This window comes from Centropristis striata, chromosome 5 (genome assembly GCF_030273125.1).
Source record: "Centropristis striata isolate RG_2023a ecotype Rhode Island chromosome 5, C.striata_1.0, whole genome shotgun sequence".
Taxonomy (NCBI): Eukaryota; Metazoa; Chordata; class Actinopteri; order Perciformes; family Serranidae; genus Centropristis; species Centropristis striata.
The window spans coordinates 10,753,305-10,775,421 of NC_081521.1; the positions used below are offsets into that span (position 1 = coordinate 10,753,305).

The 22,117-nt window shown below is 38.2% G+C and overlaps 1 protein-coding gene across 1 annotated transcript in view; it reads left to right on the forward strand.

The window, feature by feature from the left end:
• The window catches only part of LOC131971363 (collagen alpha-1(XX) chain), an 81,974-nt gene that overhangs the window by 34,053 nt on the left and 25,804 nt on the right, over positions 1 to 22,117 (forward strand). The window contains exons 8-19 of the mRNA XM_059332784.1: positions 97 to 216; positions 1,029 to 1,193; positions 3,353 to 3,511; positions 5,284 to 5,456; positions 6,958 to 7,087; positions 11,074 to 11,219; positions 13,325 to 13,454; positions 15,825 to 15,964; positions 18,410 to 18,536; positions 18,646 to 18,785; positions 20,076 to 20,208; positions 21,720 to 21,865. Coding sequence (XP_059188767.1) covers positions 97 to 216; positions 1,029 to 1,193; positions 3,353 to 3,511; positions 5,284 to 5,456; positions 6,958 to 7,087; positions 11,074 to 11,219; positions 13,325 to 13,454; positions 15,825 to 15,964; positions 18,410 to 18,536; positions 18,646 to 18,785; positions 20,076 to 20,208; positions 21,720 to 21,865 — 1,709 coding nt within the window. The remainder of the gene's footprint in view (positions 1 to 96; positions 217 to 1,028; positions 1,194 to 3,352; positions 3,512 to 5,283; positions 5,457 to 6,957; positions 7,088 to 11,073; positions 11,220 to 13,324; positions 13,455 to 15,824; positions 15,965 to 18,409; positions 18,537 to 18,645; positions 18,786 to 20,075; positions 20,209 to 21,719; positions 21,866 to 22,117) is intronic.

A 22,117-nucleotide genomic window follows, 5' to 3' on the forward strand; every position in this document is an offset into this window, starting at 1 on the left:
ATCCTGTTGTCAGCAGCCACATTTTCCTAAATCAGCAACCAAAAAAAAAAACAACGTTCTCATAAAAACTTGTTCAATGATGTGTTTTTGTCCCAGGTTTGACGCAGTACAGCGGTGACCCCCGCACAGAGTGGCAGCTCAACAACTTCACCACTAAAGACCAGCTGCTGGAGGCAGTCAGGAATTTCAGATATAAAGGAGGAAACACATTTACAGGTAAACACTCTTCACCATTTGCACCTTTGATACTGAGTGTTGATTTTATGTTGATTTTATGATTTTTTGCTTTTATTTGTATACATGCATATTTTATTTTGTGCGGGCAGTACATTTTACATTTTATTTTATTCATTTTTATCCCATTTTTTTATTTATTTTATCTTATTGCATTTTACTGTTCTATTGTTTACTACATCTTTTTGTATTGGTGTTATCTATTTATTGTTTGTGCAGCACTTTGCTAAAATTGTGCTATAAATTGTTTATAGTATATATGTATATATATATATAATTGTTTATAATATTTGTATGTGACTATATTGATTATTCATATATATAAGTATATAGATATAGAGACCTGTTAAGGGGTAGGACTCAATACGTTTTTTTACTTCTTCCTACTCCCTTTCGAGCTTGCAGAAAGTGTCTGACTTCTCAATTTTTTTTTTTGCTTTTTTGTTTTGTTTTTTATTTATTCATCTATTAATATTTAAACTTGTTTTGGTTTTTTTATTTGCTTGCATGTTCGAAATAAAGACAATCAATCAATCAATCAATCAATCAATCAATCAATCAATCAATCAATCAATCAATCAATCAATCAATCAAAAAAGTGGATTGGATTGGTTCATTCTGCCTAACAAGTGCTTTTACTTGTGATACTTTAAGTACATTTTGATGCTGACACTTTTCTACTTTTACTTCAGGACTTTTACTTGTAGTGGAGTAATTTCACATTGAGGTATTAGTACTTTTACTGAGATTAAGAGATTAAGAGATGTGAATACTTCTTCCTCCACTGCTCCCAGGCCAGGCTCTGCTCCATGTCATGGAGGAGAACATGCGGGCTGAGGCAGGCGCGAGGGAAAACACGCCATTTTTTCTGGTGTTGCTGACTGATGGGAAATCTCAGGATGATGCCATTGCTGCGGCAAACCGTCTGAAGAACGCCGGTGTGGAGATCATCGCTGTAGGTGAGACTGAAAAGAATAGAGATGATGTTGAGAATAGACAGTGGCGGTTCTAGACCAATTTTACTGTGGGGGCCAAGAAGGGGCCAGTGTTTTACCAGAGGGGCATATTCAAAAACTGCAAAGATGATATTTAAGCATTCAAAACCTTTATTTTAGCTTATTTAAAAATCTCATTTAAGTATATTTGGAAGATACAAATACACTGATTGAAACAATGAGACTTACCAACAACAACAGTTATTTTTGTACGACAGTGATATTTTTCATCTTTATGCACAATTACTTTTTTTTTTTTTTTTGAAAGTGCAGTACAGTCAGAATGATCTTTTTTTTAAATATACACAAGCTTTTATTGCTTTTATTTAACTACACAATGTACACATTTTTGGTTCCTTTTGTGCACAATGAGATATTCTTTGAACAAAAAATAGGTAAGAATTGTTCCGTCATTCATCATTTTAAATTGATCATTTCATTATTAATTTGACACAGGGGCCACAGCAGGGGCCAAAGGCTTCTTCACAGGGGCAGTGGCCCCTGGAGGCCCCTGTGTAGAACCGCCACTGAGAATAGATACTTTAACTTTTAGCCATTTCCTTGGGCATTATTTTTTTCATCTTGTCACATCCGTCCCCAGCATTTCTGCTTACCATTAAACTGTAAAAAGAATTTGACTTGCTCTGTTTATTCAGCTTGGGACTTGAGAGAAGTGCAACCAAAAGTCCTGCCCCCCTTAGTATTTGTTGCTAGAATGGACTAGAGAGACTAAAAAGAAACATGTTGATGCCATTCAGTTGTCATATTTAATATGTCAACATATATCATTATGACTTTATCCATCTCCCTGATACTGCCATATCCATATGAGGAGAAAAGTGGGTTATAAATATTAGCTGCAAAATACAGGTACATCTCAAAAAATTAGAATATCATGAAAAAGTTCAATATTTTTTGTCAATTATTTCAGAAAGTGAAATATTATATAGATTCATTACACATAGAGTGAAAAAGTTCAAGCCTGTTTTTCTTGTCATTTTGATGATTCTGGCTTAGAGATAATGAAAATACAAAACTCAGTGTCTCAGAAAATTAGAATATTACATAAAGTCAATAAAAAAAAGGATATTTTAAACACAAATGTCAGTCTTCTGAAAAGTCTGTTCATTTCTATCCATCAATAGTTGGTTGGGCTCCTTTTGAATCATGAACTAGTGCATTAATACTTGGTGGCATGGAGGAGATCAGCCTACAGCACCATGTTGCTTTTATAGCAGCATATTTTTTTTTAGATGTGCCTGTGTAAAAAAAAGACACAAAATGACCAAAAAGGAAACAAAAATGACTAAAAATAGATGCAAAAAAGACACAAAAATGACCAAAACAGACATAAAATTACCAAAAGAGACATAACATAACAAAGAAAATAGATGCAAAAATTACCCAAAAAGAGACATAAATTTACCAACAAAGACACAAAATACCAGCTGTGGACACCAAAATTGAACTTTTTCCACAATATTCTCATTTTCTGAGACACTGAGTTTTGTGTTTTCATTATCTCTAGGCCAGAATCATCAAAATTACAAGAAAAACAGGCTTGAAATATTTTACTCTATGTGTAATGAATCTATAAAATGTATGAGTTTCACTTTCTGAAATGATTGACAAAAAATATTGAACTTTTTCATGATATTCTAATTTTTTTTAGATGTACCGGTACCTGTATGTGAACGCAATCACACTTTTGACAACCTTGATTCAAATAAATAAATGATATTTAATAATATATCAATTAATATTGATAAAGGCGTAACACCAGTGATAAAAAGACAGTCCACGCTGAAATCATTAAGCTGCAATGTATGTGTATATATGAAATTAATGAGTTATGTAATAACATGGTCCAAGTTTAAATATTAGAAAAAATAACTATCTAGAAAAAAAACATTTTAAAAAATGTTGCCATTTCAGAAGTGAATGGCAGCTTTATTATATTGTACCTAACAACTTGTTAACATATTGTATATTAACTGGGACTCATCTGTCTATAATAATAATAATTTTCTATAGATAGATGCATAAGTAGATCTGTTATTATGTCACTGTTATGCATTTTTTTCTAAAGGGGGTTGAACCATTTTATATCTTGTATTTTGCAGGAGTAAAGAATGCCGATGAGGCGGAGTTGAGACAAGTGGCGTCGGAGCCGGTGGATCTGAACGTCTACAACGTCAACGACTTCCCTCTGCTCAGCAAACTGGTGGCTCGACTGGTCCACATCCTGTGTGGGAGGATCGAGGACCGCGGCATCTCAAAACGTAACCTATCCATCTGTCTCTCTATTTGTCTTTTCTTGCCACATTTCTAAATTATGAATATCTTGTTATGGTCTAACTCAAGGATTTGAATTGGGGTCGCGAGATGATTTCTGGGGGTCGCCAAATCATTTTGGAAGTGTTCATGTGTTAATGTGTTTTAGTCATCTAATGTCTGTTTTTGGTAATTCTGTGTTTTTTTAAGTCATTTTGTGTCTTTTTTGGTCATTTTGTGTCTTTTTTGGTCATTTTGTTTCCTTTTTTTGGTCATTTTGTGTCTTTTTTTAGTCATTTTGTGTCTTTTTTTGGTTGTTTTGTGCCTTTTTTGGTCATTTTGTGTCTTTTTATCATTTTTGTTGGTCAATTTGTGTCTTTTTGGTCATTTTGTTTCCTTTTTTGGTAATTTCATGTCTTTTTTTGGTAGTTTTGTTTCTTTTTTTGGTCATTTTGTTTCCTTTTTTTGGTCATTTTGTTTCTTTTTTGGGTGATCTGAACTGTGCATGTGAGATTGTGTTCAGTGAGCGGGGGTCGCAGACAACATGCATGTTAAAGTGGGGGTCGCGACTCAAAAAGGTTGAGAACTACTGCGCTAGGGGGTGCGCGAGATGAAAAATGTAATGGCGGTCTGATAATTACACAATTACATTTTTTTCCCCACACACAATAAAGAAGTGTAAATACATCTCCTTTGTAAAATGTAAAATCAAAAACTGTAATATTAATTAATAAATATATTAACTTTATTACAGGCTCTAGACCCAATAGCAAGACATACAACATAAAAACAACAGGTACATAAACACATACAGTACAGGCCAAAAGTTTGGACACACCTTCTCATTCAATGCGTTTCCTTTATTTTCATGACTATTGACATTGTGATTCATCAAAACTATTAATGAACACATGTGGAATTATGTACTTAACAAAAAAGTGTGAAATAACTGAAAACATGTCTTATATTCTAGTAAGCAAAGGGTGGCTACTTTGAGGAATCTAAAAAAGAAGACATGTTTTCAGTTATTTCACACTTTTTTTGTTAAGTACATAATTCCATATGTGTTCATTCATAGTTTTGATGCCTTCAGTGAGAATCTACAATGTAAATAGTCATGAAAATAAAGAAAAACGCATTGAATGAGATGGGTGTGTCCAAACTTTTGGCCTGTACTGTACAAACATACTCTTATTCATGAGAGTTTTAAAAGGCACCCATACCAATGTTTCCACAGATATGATTGATATCTGACCGAGCTGCACCTGGGGCTTGTGAGCATGCAGGTTATTCAAAATGCACTTCATCTTAAAATGAAGCGTAGAAGAAGTTATCTTCTTCCATTTTTCCAGCCTGTGTTATGATGACGGGTTGTTTAGCTCCACGCTCATTTAAACTTGCTGCAATTTTTGTTCAACGTGGCTCAAAATATTGTAACATTTTCCCAAACTTATGTGCTTTCTGCCTCTGATCCTGAGCCTGTCATCATCCTCTTTGCTCTTAAAAGTGGAAGTTTGCGCCTAACTTTGTTGCATTATATTGAAACTGTTGCGAGAGCTCATTGTTGTGATGGTGATTATTTAATTATATGTCTGTTCTGGTCATTTGAGCTTGATTAAACAAGTCACCTTTAATATGGTTTTAAAAAAGCTTATTGCATTTTTGTTTTTTTGAAGGTGTGGGGGATTGGGGGTGCGTCAACCCGGTTGGGACATAGAAGGGGGGTGCAGTTTGGGAGCCTCTGGTCTAATGGTCTGATAACTTGTTGCTGTGTCTCCAGGAATGGAGCCGGGGCCCACAGCAGACCCAGCGCTCTCCTACCCCAGCCCCACTGATCTCCGCTTCTCTCAGCTGGGCTCCAGAGAAGTGAAGCTTCACTGGACCAATCCTGCAAAGCCAGTCCAACAATACAGAGTGGTGTACCACAGCGCAGAGGGTCAGAGTCCACAGGAGGTCAGAACGCAACCTCACCTCACATAAATATCCTTATTCATCACATGAGGTTTGATAATAATAATAATAATAATAATAACTTTATTTATATAGCACCTTTTAAAAACAGCAGTTTACAAAGTGCTTGGACAGAGAGCAGTTAATTACAGAGAGAATGATGCCATAAGGCTAAAAACAATTCTTACATTAAAAGAAAAACAATAAGAGACAGAGCAGGAGCAATCACAAGACATTCTCACATACACAGAAAATAAAAGGGAAAAGGAGGAAAAAAGTAGAAAGTGAAGAAGTAAAAAGGAGTGGTAAGATAGAGAGCATTACATAAAAGCAAGTCTATAAAAGTGGGTTTTAAGAAATGATTTAGAAAAAGTTAGTGACTCTGAGCTCCTTATCTCCTCGGGCAGCTCCTTCCAGAGTCTCCAGGGTCTCTGGTGGAGAAAGCCTGCTCACCTTTGGTTTTTAGTTTAGATGTTGGAACGGTCAGAAGGACCCGAGGATCTGAGGACGAGGGTCGGCTCATATGGAGTTAATAATTCTGTTAAATAGCTAGGAGCCAGAGCTAAAAGAGCTATATAAGCAGTGGTGCATTGGTTAGCACTCTTGCTCACAGCAAGAGGATCCACCAGAAGAACTACCGGGTCAAGCGAGGAGGCATAAAATAAGAGAAATGAGATAATGTCAGCTGGAATCGGCTCCAGCCCCCTGCAACCTGAGTTCATATAAGCAGTGAAGGTTAATGGATGGATGGACATTAGTTTTGAGAAATAAGCATGGTTATATAAGCCACCATATGGTAAAATGGTAAATAAAGTGCACTTATTTAGCGCTTTTATCCAAAGCGCTTCACACTACACACTGCGCTCATTCACCTGTTCACACACACATTCATACTGGTGGCCGAGGCTACCAGGGCACACTGGTGCCACCTGCCACCATTGGGAATTCATTCACACACCGATGAACGCAGCATCGGGAGCAATTTGGGGTTCAGTATCTTGCTCAAGGATACTTGGACATGTAGGCTGCCATGGTCAGGGATCGAACCACCGACCTCCCGATCTACCAACTGAGCCACAGCCGCCCCTAACCATGTACAGTACCAGCACCAGTCAAAAGTTTGGAAACACCTTGTAGATTAATATTCAACAACATCAAAACTATAAAACAACACATATGGAATTATGTAGTAAACAAAAAATTGTTTTTTTAAATATATTTTAGATTCTTCACAGTAGCCTTTAACCTTTTGCTTTGATGGTCTCAAACACATTAAGAAGGCAAGAAATTCCACAAATGAATACTTGACAAGGCACACCTGTTAACTGAAAACCATCCAGATGAGCAGCTCATGAGGCTGCCTGAGAGAATACCAGAGGTGTGCAAAGCTGGATAATCTCTAAATCACATAATCAATCCAGTGCAAATAGCACTTAACACATATATTTTACAGACTATTACAATGCATGTTTGTGTCTGACTGTAAGTGATGCTTCGTCTCTAGGTGGTGTTGGCTGGCTCAGAGTCCACTGTGCTGCTGGAAGGCCTCTCCTCTCAGACTCTGTACCATGTGTCCATCTTCCCTGTGTATGAAGATAATGTTGGCCTGGCACTCAGAGGAACTGTCACTACATGTAAGACTGACATCACTACAAATCACATTTTAAGGGATTTATCTGTTTGTTTATCAGTCACATGTCACATGTATCCCTTTTAGAGTCTCAATATCCCAATACTGAAAAGACTGACAAGAGAAAGTGTTTTAGATGATAAGTAATCAGGGAAGGGTGAACAAAAGGAAAGAGGGTTCATCATTAGAAAGGCTGTGACTGATCCAAACACATACGTTATGTTGCATACTGCTTCGGTTAGCATTAGCTGACAATTAAAGTTGTTTTAATCACAAAAGGTTAAACTGTGCCTAACTATCTGAATTACTTCCTGTTGCTAAACACACGCTGCTTTCAAAATAAGAGTACGGTGTGTTAACAGAATTCACCACAGAATTAACAAGAAGACTGTCAAAATAAGATGCCTTAAATAAAACATAAAAGAACCTTTATTCTTCTTTACAATAATGAATTAAAATATGTAATGATTAAAATCAGTGTATATGATGGATAGTGGCATTAGAATCTGCAAGAGGCCACTAAATTTGGGCTTTTTATGGAGAAAAAAAAGTATGCGGGGGGCAAGCCAGCTAACAGCAGCACCGTAACAAGTAGGATAACAAAGATTCTATATCACGGTATCTCCTGACTGTGAAATGTTATATGAGGTGTTTGCTCTCATTTAGCTCTCAAAGTGCACAAGACCGAAGCATTTTAATTAATTTACCATATTTTTTCCCAGGGGGGCATGCACGTCGGAAAATATGTGGCCCCACCCCCAAAGCTGTAAACCTAGGGGAAACACTATGTGTACCATACCAATACTAGTGAAATTCTATGATTCTCGATACCATAGTACAAAAAAAACCCAAAACAATAAATCCTATTGTGTTCTTCCTCCCTGCCTCTAGAGACAGAATGAAATAGCTGGATGACAATAAACTCTGGCGGTAATCCAGAATTCATATAACCTTGTTTAAACCCGTAAATCTAAATTTAGCTGTCTCCTTTTTTTCACCCGGTGCAGCAAAGAAAACAAGTGCAGTGATGATTTGGCAATCGACCAACTTGTTGCTCCTGTGCCAATATTAGCTGCTCTGTTTCAACACTGTTAGGCTGAACAAACATCTATTGCAGGCTGTTGTTCATCAGATCTCTCTGAAAGGGATGAGTCCATCGCTCGTCATATTTTAGGTGTGGAATCCATTCACTTAGGTTGGATAAATTTCTGTTATTGTTCAATTTAGTTATTGTTCTTGGTGTGGATGTCAACCATTGACTGTATAATAATAGTGGACATTGTCACCGTGATGTCACCCATTGGTTTGTGGACTACTGCTTTGAAGCCATGCTTTGATCACGAGCCAGAATGATGCTACACTATCGCCTTATGCTAGCCATAGCTAGCTAACTTGATTAGCAAGGGACACTCGTTCTGCTAAATAAACAGCCAACTTGTTAAATTCTGTTTTAGTCCAACAGAACACTGAACAAGACATTTTTAAGGGAGCAAAATGTGACAGTTGACCTTGAAGTGAAAACACAATGGCCCTCATTTATCAAATGAGCGTACGCCAGAAAGTGAGCGTAAAGTGGCTGTACGATCATTTCTATGCAAGGCTCGGCATTTATCAGTTTGGACGTGAGCGGAGGATACGATCAGATCTCACGTCTACTCTCAGCTCATGATTTCCTTCCTTTTCACTTTTTATGCTGCCAAACAAAACCAGTTTGTTGTGTTGCAGCTGTTGGACGTCAGCGTTTCACTTTCTGACTCTGAGAAATTCCTCTATATTTGGGATTAAAACTTACTTTAAAACATTGTTTACCTCCTTCAACCAAAAAGCTGAGGAAACTTTAAGTCTGTGCTCCAAATGTAAAATATTCACCTAACTTCTGAGTCTGAGTATACTATAAGTACTTTTATTTCTTTAAACCCTGTCGCTGTGTATTTCTGTAATATGTCTATTTCGATCTTGTTGTTATTTGTAACGGTGCACTTTGCTAATAAAGCTGACTTAAGGGGGAAAAAAATCCTCTTTTTGGCCGTATTACGTCCTTCAGTGTGGTAAACTCTCGAGGTGAAAGGGTCAAAGTTCAAATACGAAAACACACAGTGCACCATAGTAGCGACCAGTCAATCACATGCTAGCTGAACCAAAAAGCATACCCTGCTGCTAGAATTTACAAAATAATATGTGTTGAAGAAGACCTGAAACTAATGATAAAATAATTATGAGAATGTTTTCTAAGGTAATCACTCAAGTCAGAAGTAGGGTAAGAAAGAAAGAGTTCTTTTTTTTTTAGTGGTGGTGGTGTCATTCATTGCTGGCCATTGGATAAAATGTAGGTCAAAGGCACTTGTGTATTGGTTTCACTTGTCCAGGGGGGGTTGCCGCTTGGCAACAGCTTGGTACCAAATTGTAAGTTCTCATGACACTACTTACAACAGTCTGTATTGTGCCCATGAGTAGATTTTATAGATTTTTTCCATGTAGTGCAGTATATTGATGGAAGCAGAGCATGACACCGAACCCACTTCTATTATCTGCAATTCTGAAAAAGCCATATATTACTTGGTCGTTCATAAAGTTGGAGTAAAATGTTTTTGACCTCTTTCCATGAAATGATTGTGAACAGGTGATTTATTCTTGACAGATAAAGTGTATATCAGTGTATATATGAAAAAGAAACCACAATTAACAGACAATTGTATTTGAAAACAAAATGATTCCAACTTTATGGGCAACCGTGTATTTAATTTATTTGTTAAGAAAATATCAATTATAATAGAGGGGTTTTAATTAAAGAATAAGGTATCTAAAGAGTCTCCAGTCATCAGTAAATCACAGAATTGTTTGTAAAATCGGTAACACTTTACAATAACCATCATTTATAAATGGTAAACAGATAGTTTATTAATGTTTAATCATCATTTATAAACCGTATATAGGCCATTTAGAATGGTAAATACATAATTTATTAATGTTTAACTAACTAAATAATTTATAAATGAAAAATAGATGGTATTTTAATATAAGTTTATAGTTACTTTACCATTAACAAACAATTAAATTACAATTAATAGTTTATTAATAGTTTTAGTTGCACTCATTATAACATTTTAACACCGGTCTGGCAACCAGGGCCGTTTCTTAGCCCTGTCTTAGGGATCCAATCACAGAGCGGGGAGGGACGGCAAGACGATGACGCGTACTACTCGGCACTTGGAAGCTTGTAGTTTTCTTATAGATCCAACATGGCTGCTGCAGACGCGAAACTCTCTTTAGCTGTACATGGTGTTTTAAATAGTTTAGAGCGAAAGTTGAAAGGCGAAAGGTCTCTCGGCGGCTCCGCTGTCCCCCGGCTCGTAGCGAGATCACCGGTAGTGCAGCGCTACGAGCCGGCGGTCTCGCCGGTGATCTGGCTATGAGCCGGGGGACAGCGGAGCCCCCAGAGACCCGCAGCAGCTTGTTTATTGCCCATAAAATCAGTGGATGTGTGTGGCTGAATGACATGAGGGGGAATAAAGTGTGAAAATAAATCTTGCAGAAAGCGAGAACTGGAGAAGCAAAGCAGCGAGCAACACTCTCTCACAGACACACACACAACAAACATCCATTTCTGTTGCTCTACTACGTCATCTGGTATAACTGATCTGATTGGCTAAGAGCTACCTACAGACGCTTTTGATTTCATTCTAAGCGCCCAATAAACGGCTCCAGAGGATCGTAAACCACACCTCCTCTACGGAGAAAAGCATTGTTGGTTGCCAGACAAGACCTAATACCTTTAAGAAATTGATTGAATACATTCAAAGATTAAATATGTATAGCACTTTGTAAATGGTTAATAATTGGTTTATAAACCATCTGTAAACATCACTTAGTTGGTTATTGTAAAGTGTTTCCGTAAAATCATTGGTGTATAAAACAAAGCCCTTGTGACTTCTCTCTACTTCTCCTCATCTTTTCTTCCTTCCGCTGTCTCTTCCTATCTCCTTCTCTCAGTGCCTCTGGCCATGCCTGCCAACTTGGAGGTGACTCCTTCGTCTTACAGCACGCTGCGAGTGAGTTGGGGCGCGGCGCCCGGTGCAACACAGTACATGATCCTGTACTCTGCACTCAGCCACGGAGAGCCTGATGACGCCAAGGAGGTGAGAGGTGGATCTCCTGTTCTCCTGTGATCTCCTGTGCCGTGAGTGTGTGTGGGGGGAGGAGAATGAAAGGAACAGATGATGGTTTGGGACAAAAGGCGTGTTTCCATTAGGTACTTTTCCATCTTGTGAGCCGCTATGGGTGTGGCTCATAGACTGTATATAAATAATGGACGTAGTCACCGTGACGTCACCCATTGGTTTGTGGACTGCCCGTTGGAAGCCTCGAGTTCAGCGTTATACTCGTCGCCATCTTGCGTCGCCATCTTGTTTCCGAAACGCGGAGCAGACCATATTTGGACTGTGGCAGAGCGCGAGGGATCTGATCACTGACTACAGCCTCTCTACACCTCAACCTGACTGAGAGAAGCTGCTGCTAATTCATGTTAGCATTAATTGGAGCATTAACTGGGATGTTAGTTTTGGCTAGCAAAAAAACAAAAACAAAATGTATCTTTCTTACCTCAGAAAACTGAGCAGCGACTCCTTGGAGTGTCTGTTAGTCCAACCAAACACTGAACAAGACATTTTTACTGAACAAAACGTTCAAATAAACTGTCATTAAGTGAAAATACAGTGTGAAAAGTTATGAGACCAAACCGCTAAACGTCCTCTTTTCTATCTATATAACGTTATATATAACTTTGTTGACATGTTGCCGTGGATACGCATTGCTCTGCTTCTCTCCTGGTGACGGCTCGCCTCGTCAGTGACCTGTCAATCAAAGGTAGCCACACCCCAAATCATACGATTCTTTATCTTCTATTTTCTTCTAAATGGGGCCATTATTAGAACTATTGACATCAAATTGTCTTGAAGATTTTTTACTAGCGATTGAGGCCATAATGTTGTCCCTGAAATTTTTTTCTGAGGTAATAAATCAAGTGAGAAGTTTTCAAATTTAGCACTGAAATGAATGGGCAGATTTCTTTTGCAGCCAAACTTAGCACCCCCTACTGGAATTTTCAGTGAATTGCAGGCTTTATGCACTTCCTGGTGGCCTTCATGCTCAGGCACGGAGATTGCCGCCTGGTGTGGCTTGGGAGAGACGATCCGCCCAAGATTACCAGCTAGCGGCTCAGAAAGTACCTGCCTCTGGTAGGTGATATTCTGAGCCGCTACTGAGCGACGATTTCGCGCATGCGTGATTCATTTGCAGACTGGTACAAACTGGACGCTGAGGGGTTAATATCTCCTGCTCTGCTGACTGCAGCTGGGAGAGACTGCTGCAGGAGGACTGGGCCGCTTTTGAGTGCTTTGAAACGGTGCCTGCTACTCGTTAAGAAGAGTAACAAGTCTCCAAAAGTCTCCAATAACACCAGAAAAAGTCACTAGATTTGTCGTTAGTCACTTTTTAAAAAAAAGAGGGGTCTAAATAGTCACTAAATATAGTTGGCAACACTGCTTGCCGCGTTGTCACATCCGGGCTCCATTGGTTAGCCGCTACAAAAGTACCTGTATGGGAACAGAGGCCGAGAGGAACTAACTAGTGGGCGGAGCCAAAACACTCTCGCTTTCCAAAAAGTACTCAATGGAAACACGCCTAAGATGTTTGTCCAGTCGTGATCTGTTAAGGGTGACCACTTCATTCTTCTCTTAAAATCACATAAAGGAAATGCAAAAAGAAGCAGACATCATTGTGAAGGTGGGTGGGGTGGAGGGTGTTTTTTATATGCATATAACATTTTATACAACTTTATTGACACGTTGCCGTGGATACGCATTGTTCTGCTTCTCTCCTGATGACGGCTCGCCTTCTTAGTGACCTGTCAAAGGTAGCCATGCCCCAAATCATACGATTCTTTATCTTCTATTTTCTTCTAAATGGGGCCATTATTTACACTATTAACATCAAATTGTCTTGAAGAAGATTTTTTACTAGCGATTGAGAACATAAATAATAAATCAAGTGAGAAGTTTTCTCATTTCGTATTGAAATGAATGGACAGAAATGTTTTTGCAGCCGCCGTCAGCACCCCCTGCTGGAATTTTTGGTAGAATGCAGCTTAAGGCACTTCCTGGTTTGCCTCCCTGCTCAGACCCGGAGGTTGCCGCCTGACTTGTATATAAACAAAAGTTGACATTGTGTTTTTATATTGCTGCAGGAGAAATTCAGTGCAGAGCAGACAGTGGTGGAGCTGGGAGGGTTACTGCCAGCAACAGACTACTCGGTCACTCTGTATGCTCTGTATGATGAGGACCCCAGTGACCCTGTCACTGCTGTAGCCACCACATGTAAGACGTTACCCAAACATTCCCATCCCTTTTTCTTTACTTTTTTCCTTCCCCTTCTCTATCCCCTTTAACTCCATCCATCCCATTCTCATTATGGTGATATCTCAGGAATGCCTTGAGGGAATTTAGTCCAACTAGGCACAAATGTTATTACTTACTTATTATTATTTACATTAAAGGATGTAATGATTACATTTTGGAGGGCAGTTGTCGATGTGACCTCACATTCGTCCCATTCTCATAAATGGGATATCACACTTAGTCCTGGACAGAAAATCTATATAACTTCTGGATGGAATTTTGTCATTTCTTTTTTTAAAGAGCAGAAAGCAGAAAGTACTGTAGGATAAATCCGTAGATGAATCCACATTGAAATGTGACCTAAGCACACAGGTGAAATATTAAACTCATGGGAAAGGAAAACCTGTTGGATGAAAGTCAGCATAGCGCATCCTGAGCGGATGATCTGGATGATACGATAACATTAAAATAAGAACAGAAACTCCCAGGTGTACTCACATATCAAATGATTGTCATAACAGGAAAGTACAGGACAGTAAAACCTTAGTTACAAAGAAACAATGACGCACGAATTGAAGTGAAATGAGTTTCTGAGAGGCGTTGTCTCTCAGTTGTTGTTCTGACCATTAGATGCAATGTTTCATATGTTTTTACTATCTGCCAATTAAATCCCGCACAAGGCTGTGATTCGATACTATCTGTTCGTCAAGTGTTTTCTTTAAAGATTTTCTACAACAGTACATTTTACAATGCACATACATTGTTCAAACATAAATATTGTGTGTTTCAAACATTCAAACACATTCAGACACAAACAAACAAAAATATATAAATAAAAATGTACTTAAAAAAACAACAACATAAAAATACAAAGGTAGAGTATTGATAACAAACCAAACCTTATATTTAATTATACCTTTTTATAATAATAATAATGAAAGTAATAACACTATTAATAATAATCATCATCATCAATAACGATAACCATTATTTTATTTAGATCTATTATATTATATTATATTATATTATATTATATTATATTATATTATATTATATTATATTATTATAATACCTTTTATTGTAATAACTATCACCATGAAAATGATAAAGGTGTAAATAAAGGATTGACTGAAATATAAAACAAGTATAAATACATTGTAAATACATTATGTAATGAACATGCAATGAAAGTTTGAAGTGGCAATAAGAAAGTAAGGAAAGATTTCTTCATTGATTTGTATTTACATATTTCACATTTTACACATAAACAACTGCTTCAAATTGTTAACTTTGAGTTATTCCAGGTAAAGGTGGGCTTTAATTGCCTTCTTGTACCAAAATGGGCAAAAGAAGGGAAGAAAGGGATGAAAGTCTATGGTAATCCATACAAAAATTATCAGATTTTTTTCTAATAAAAATGTTTAATAGGATAAAATGGTGAAGTGAGGGCATTTTGTATCCAAAAGATCAACTTCACTGTGACATGATAATCCTCTGCAAAACACTTTCCTGGCCATTATTTAATGCCATAACTGAGTAAAACAGGTGGTCAAATGATGTACCTTCTTTGCTGCAACATCCATAATTGAAGCATTGTTTACTGTCTGGATATAAAAGAGTTTGGATGAAGGTTATAATAGTTTTGGATTTTTCATTATTTTTAGTTTTAATTTCGTTGTCAATTTTTGTTTTCAAATTCAGTTAGTTTTTAGCAGTTTTTAGAGTGTGTTTGCTAGTTTTAATTAGTTTTTATTTTTTGGGAAAATGCTTAGTTTTAGTGTTAGTTTTAGTTTTTTGGTAATGGGCTATTTGTTGGGTGCGAGATTCAAAAAAAGTCACAATAAATGTTTCCTTTATTTCCTTTGTCTGATCCATCTCTGTCCTAATAAGTTTATTAAGTCATAAAACCAAATATATGAAATAGATTTAATATCAACCAAAAAGGTTTATGTATGAAAAAAGTTGACAAAGACGAAAACAAAGGACATTTTCACTATAATTTTAGTTAGTTTTAGTTAGTTTTAGTTAGTTTTGTAACGACATAATACAGTTTCAGTTAGTTATCGTTTTTAAAAAAAACTCTCGTCTTTTATTTTTATTTCAGTTAACGAAAATGTTTTTTCAAATCAAGTTTTCGTTATTTCATTAGTTTTCGTTAACTATAATAACCTTGGTTTGGATGGACATGAATGTAAATTGCAACTTTTCTCTCTCACTTCTTCCTCTTCTCTCTCTTTTTTCAACATCTCTTGAACAGTAATTTCTCATTTGTGCTGAAAAAAATCAGTTCAATAAACTAATCATTTGTCTTTCATCACATTTATCTTCTTTTCCCCTCCGTCCCTGCAGTCCCTCTCCCATCACCAGTGAGTGTTCAGTTCCCGATGGTCACCCACAGTATGCTGAGGGTGAGCTGGGTCCCCGGAGCCATGGACGTCCCCGGACACAGAATCACCTACAGCACCAACCACGGCAGTGTCGTCAAGCAGGTGAAGCACTGACATATCATCTCTATGCGTTTTGCATTATGATTCAAACTCATGTGTCTCATGTATACACAGCTCTTAGTCTATTATGTGCAGCATACAGGAGAAAATATGCTATTCTACATTTGTGAGAGCTCTATGCTTTCATTCATTGAGGTATAAATAATAAATGGCGTAAGCCTACTTCAGTATTATTTAACATTCATTATTTTTTAATTTATGCTCAAGTAGGGTTTAATGAAATGGGAGTTCTAGGAAAATACATTCAATCTATTTCACAGTTCTTGAGAAATATAATAACAGGAAAATGGAAAAATGTTCTAGGTGTAAAAGAAAAAGGCTGATACATATGAAATATAGACATCAATCACTTTTAAAAAAGCTTGTCTGTGGGACTTTTACATAAAAGTGAATGTCTGTTTCAGGCTTTTTGTATTTCTCAGTGTAGGGGAGCTGTCTGGTGTCTGTGGTGAAAAACTGCAGTATAGACCATTTCACAGTTTGAAACTTAAACATTGCAGATGTGTTCTAGTTTATTTGGATAGGATGACATCAGCCCCAAATATTTGTTTTCTGTTTGGGGTTTTTTGTTTTGATACGTTGTCAGATATTTCTTCCTGTTCTCAACAGACGGATCACAGGCAATTCCATATGCATGCAATGTTTATGTTATCAATCAATCCATCAATTTATTTGTCACGGTCAATCATACAAGGTACAACTCCAGTGAAATACAATACTGCATTATTCATCATAAATGCATGCTGCCTTCCCTTGTGCCAGAGCCTCTGCTGAGTCACCAGGTTAAACAAGTCTTACTAACTAAGTAAGTAAATTTAGTCAGAATATTTTATTTCTAAAGCACTTTTCACAGGCAAAACGCCACAAAGTGCTTCACAAGGGCGTACGACAACATACAGGCAAACACAAAAAAACACACCAGGAAAACATAATTAAAGCCTGGACGTCTAGTTGACCAGGTACATAATAGCCGTGTTTCCTTTAGGGGGAAGAGTGGCCACCAGGAAAGGCCACGCCCTCTCAAATGTCCACTCGTCTCCATTACAAAAAGGCCCCAGAGGGATTTACTAGACTCCGGAGGTGACGTATGGTTTTTCGATCGTTGCGTAATTGCTTAGCGATAGTTTTGACCGTGATCACATACGCAACGGATTAAACACACAACTGTGGCCGCCGTCGCTAACTGTGCACAACGTCTGCCCCTGATAATAAACAAAGCAGCATGGCTAATTACCGGCATCGCTAACTGTGCACAGAGTGTCCGCTGCTTGTTGTAAACAAACAGAGATCGCTAAGTGAACACCTCCTGCAGCAGCAGGCACATACACAATGTACTGCTACAGAGCTAACTGATAGCCTATTAGCATGCAGACTGGATGCTAAGGGGTTAACATCCCCTCCGGCTCTGTTACTGCAGCTGGGAGAGACTGCTGCAGGAGAACTGACCGCAGGGGCCGGCGGCTCGTTAAGAAGAGTAAGAACGAGTCTCCAAAAGTCTCCAATAACACCAGAAAAAGTTGCTGGATTTGTCACCAGTCCCTAAATATGGCAACAAAGTTGCTAACTTGGTGACAGTGCTTGGCCAGCTTTTACAAATGTTGCATGTTGTTGTGGCGTCGAGTACTACGTCACATCCTGCATAGCGATCTATCCAATCAGCACCCAGGCTTGTTTCAGGGGACAAAAACGGCCCTGCTCTTTTACAGGGACAAAAAAAGTCCAGTCAAAAGACCGCTCAGGACGGCTCATATTCAAACTAGGGGCGTTTCGCTGAGTGAGAACCGCCTCATTACGGGTATTGGACTGTAGTGGAAACACCCTTATAGTCAACTAAACGCCTATCTAAACAGATATATCTTAATCTGACATTTAAAAGAATCCACAGATACTGCAGACCGTAAGGGAGCAGTCAGAGCGTTCTAGAGTTTGGGAGGTATTGATTCAAAGGCTCCATCACCCCGAGTCTTAAGGCGAGTGCGTGGGACAGACAGTAAATTGAAGGTGTTTGTTCGGAGGGAGCGAGCACAGGGATATGGGTGAAGTAGCTCATGACACTTTCATTGACATGAATACTTGCTTTTGAGGAATGAACTATCCATTTAGAGCAAGTGACACGCTTTTACAGGTTATCAACTAGGTTTTGCAGTTTGTACTAATTGTTTTGAGAAATGCATTAACTGTTGTGCAAATGTTAATAGTAATGTGAGAAATGCACCAAAGCGACTGAGAAAAACTGTAATATCAAATAGATTAAGTGCTGCACAAGAAGGCTTGTCTTTTCAAACATTTTGTATTCTCTTTTTCAGGTACTGTGGAGAAAATATTCAACAGAGATGTTCATTTTTCAATTTTTGAGTAATCAGTAACAGTAATCTTCCAATAAAAAACAAACCCACAGTGAGTCACTCATATGACATCTCTCTGCAGGTGGAGGTATCAGGTCTGAACTCAGTGGTGGTGCAGAACCTCTCCTCTCTCTCCAGATATCTGGTTTCAGTCCAGTCTCACTACCCACAAGGCCTTTCTGCAGCACTCACCAGTAACGTCACCACACGTAAGATGCACACACACAAGCACTTGTTATGCTCGAGGGCATCATTTTATATATTTTCTTTGATTCCATTTCCTTTTTTCTTTCCTGACACCTTTCCCTTCTCTCCTAGTGAAGGTGCCCTCTCCATCAGACCTCAGGGTGACTAATTTCTCAGGCAGTGACATCACCGTGCGCTGGGAGGCTGCAGCTGATGATGTCGTCTCTTACCTCATCAAGTGGATCTCCCTCAGTGGAGGGGACCTGAGACAGGTGGGGGGGCAGGATGGGTGGAGGGTATAATGTAGTTTTATGTCCATTTACAGTTTTGCAGCTCCAGTTCGGTCTGGATGGATGGATGGATGGATGGATGGATGGATGGATGGATGGATGGATGGATGGATGGATGGATGGATGGATGGATGGATGGATGGATGGATGGATGGATGGATGGATAGATAGATAGATAGATAGATAGATAGATAGATAGATAGATAGATAGATAGATAGATAGATAGATAGATAGATAGATAGATAGATAGATAGATTTATTAATCCCTCAGGAAATTGCAACTCCTGAAAATGTAATAAAAATGTTCTTACATTATCAGTCAGGATAGTTTATTACATTATTGGTGAAATTCTTACATAATTATTACATTTTCGATCAAGTTAAGTGCAAATTTTGTTACATTTTCAGGAGTTATTACATTATCAGGAAATGATTACATTATTGGGTGCTACAGTCCCGCTTTAAGATTCGCTTTAAATATAACACAGCTAGTGTTTCTAACTCATAGAGTCTATTAACTCAGCCATTCTCAACCTTCGGGTCCTGACCCCAATTGGGGTCGTGAGATGATTTCTGGGGGTTGCCAAAATCATTTTGGAAGTCAGCTCATTTTGGCCATTTTGTGTATTTTTTTGGTCATTTTGTGTCTTTTTTTGGTCATTTTGTGTCTTTTCTGGTCATTTTGTGTCTTTTTTGATCATTTTGTGGTCAATTTGTGTCTTTTTTGGTCATTTTGTTTCCTTTTTTGGGCCATTTTGTGTCTTTTTTTGGACATTTTGTGTCTTTTTGGTCAATTTTTGACCATTTTGTGTCACTTTGTGGTCAATTTGATTCTTTTTTTGCATAATTTTGTGTCTTTTCTGACAAATCCCAAAGTAGCAAGTTCTTACTTTCCAAGGAGTCTCTGGGTTGAAGCTGACTGTTACACACTCAGGAGGTCAGAATGGACCTTTATACTAATAGCAAAGGACTTAGATTAAAAATAACAATAAAATATTTTTAAAAAGATGTAAATGCAAAGACAGAGAGATGTTTAAGTTGTTGTCTGCTTCATTATTTGTCCAAAATTCGTCTTATCAACTGAGTTTGTATGATCTGAACTGTGCATATGAGATTCTGTTTAGTGAGCGGGGGTCACAGACAACATGCATGTTAAATTGAGGGTCGCGACTCAAAAAGGTTGAGAACTCCTGTATTAACTGACTACCTGGAGTCGCTACAATCTCATTATGATTATTGATGCATTGTTTTCCCCTGTCACCTTATTTCAGCTGAGGGTGAGTGGTGAGAGTGAAGGGGCGATCCTGGAGGGGGTGGAGGACGATAAGGAATACCAGATCTCCTTGTCTGCACTTTATGGAGATGGAGCTCAGAGTGAAGCTGTGGCCATACGATATAGCACCTGTGAGTCTCACACACACTCATTTACAGACCACACACTAATGACTAAACACCATCAGCAGCATTTCTGTCACTAAATATGAACTTGCTCTGAAGAGCCTCCAGGGAACAACGAAAAATGAATTAAACACATCCAGTTTGTTTTGAATTTATCATTGATCATTAATATTCTCCAAGGCTGAACAGACAAAATAAAGATAACCACCTACTGAATATGTTAAGTGAACATACTGACCAAGTGCCATTCTGAACATTTCCGGTGTTATATCCTGAATCGTAGTCGTGAATAACATTCTGCAGAATAATTGTGTCATAAAAGTTTTGTTTTGTCCCATGGCTGTTCTCTTGCAGCAGTGTCTGCCTGTATTTTGCTTAATCCAGTCTTCCTATACAGTTCTAACATGATACCCAATCACTGCTGAGGAAAAGTATCTCCACAACATGATGTTGCCGTAGCCATTCTTCACTGAGGGGATGGAATTCACTGCTGGCCAAAAAGCTCTGTGTTTCTCCCACTCTCCCACTTTCTCCAGACATGCTTTGATATGTTTCCTTATGAAAAACCACAATAGCTTGTTCTCTCGGCACCCTTCCCTACAGGCCAGCTTTAGGCAAAGCACTCAATACAGTTAACTGGTTAACACCTTCACTCCCCTTTAAATCACACAGTCAGTTTGCATGACACTTGAAAAAAACAAATTATTGCCTTAATCTGACTATAACTGGACAACTGAAGTCCATGTAAGCATGTTAGTCTGACTAATGTCGGAGTTCTCCAACTCTGATTAAGACACCCAGATAATGTGATTGGAATAGGATTTTCGCCGGCATGTATGAAAGACAACGCATGCTCCCATGCTTCACCCCCACGCTGGCGTATGACCCCGGAACAAAAACATCTAAGAAATAGCAGTAGCCCTCGTGGCCCTTTCAGAATTTCCCCAGAGGAAATTTTCTAGTATGATAATATTAACTTTATTGACCTTGACCTCCAATGTAAAAATTACAAATTTAGAAAAAAAATCTGCAAGAAACAGTCGTACAAACAGAGTAATTCTTCAGTGACTTGTAATAATAATTAATATTTAGAGAAAAAAGTTGCAAATTTACTGGATTAAAGTGGCAAATCTACAATTAAAAAGTTGCAGATTTAAGAGATTTAAAGTGGCAAATCAGCGCAAAAAAAGTCAGATTTACGAGACAAAAGTGGGGGTAAAAGCAACTTTTTTTTTCATAAATCTGCACATTTTTTTCTCGTAGATTTGCCACTTTAATCTCGTAAACTTTTTTCTCAAAATATTACCCCCCTCCCCCAGGTCCGTATGTTTTTCTACACATTCCACAGTCCATATTCTGGCTGTATGTAATATCCTCCAATATTCCAATGAGTGTCCTATTAAAGGTTAATGCTCCACAGGTAAAGGCTAAATACAAGTCAATTGTCTCCTTGTCAGGGCAATATATCTCATCTCTCATCAATAAATGTCTCTGCTTTTTATCTTTTGCCCCTGCAGTGTCTGGTGGAGGCCCATCCAGCATCCTGGTCTCAGAGGAAACAGCAGTCAGCATGATGGTCAGCTGGGTTCCTCCCAACGCTCACGTCCTCCAGTACCGGGTGTCTTACACTGCACTGACTGCAGCTGAGAACCAGGACAGCACTGTGAGTTAGCAGCAGTCCTCCCCTCTTAACAGACTATTCCCAAAACTGCACATTAGCTCTTTCTCTGTGTTGACAGTTGGGCGTCTTAATTGAAAACTTGACTTTAACCCTTTATCGGGCGAAGAACCATATTTGGTAACTTTAGTGGATATCCATGTCTCTCTGTTTGGTTATAGAACCACTTGGTCTTGTACGAGGAGAACTTGACTATGACGGCATATTAAGGCCAAGTATGAATAAAAATAAAAATAC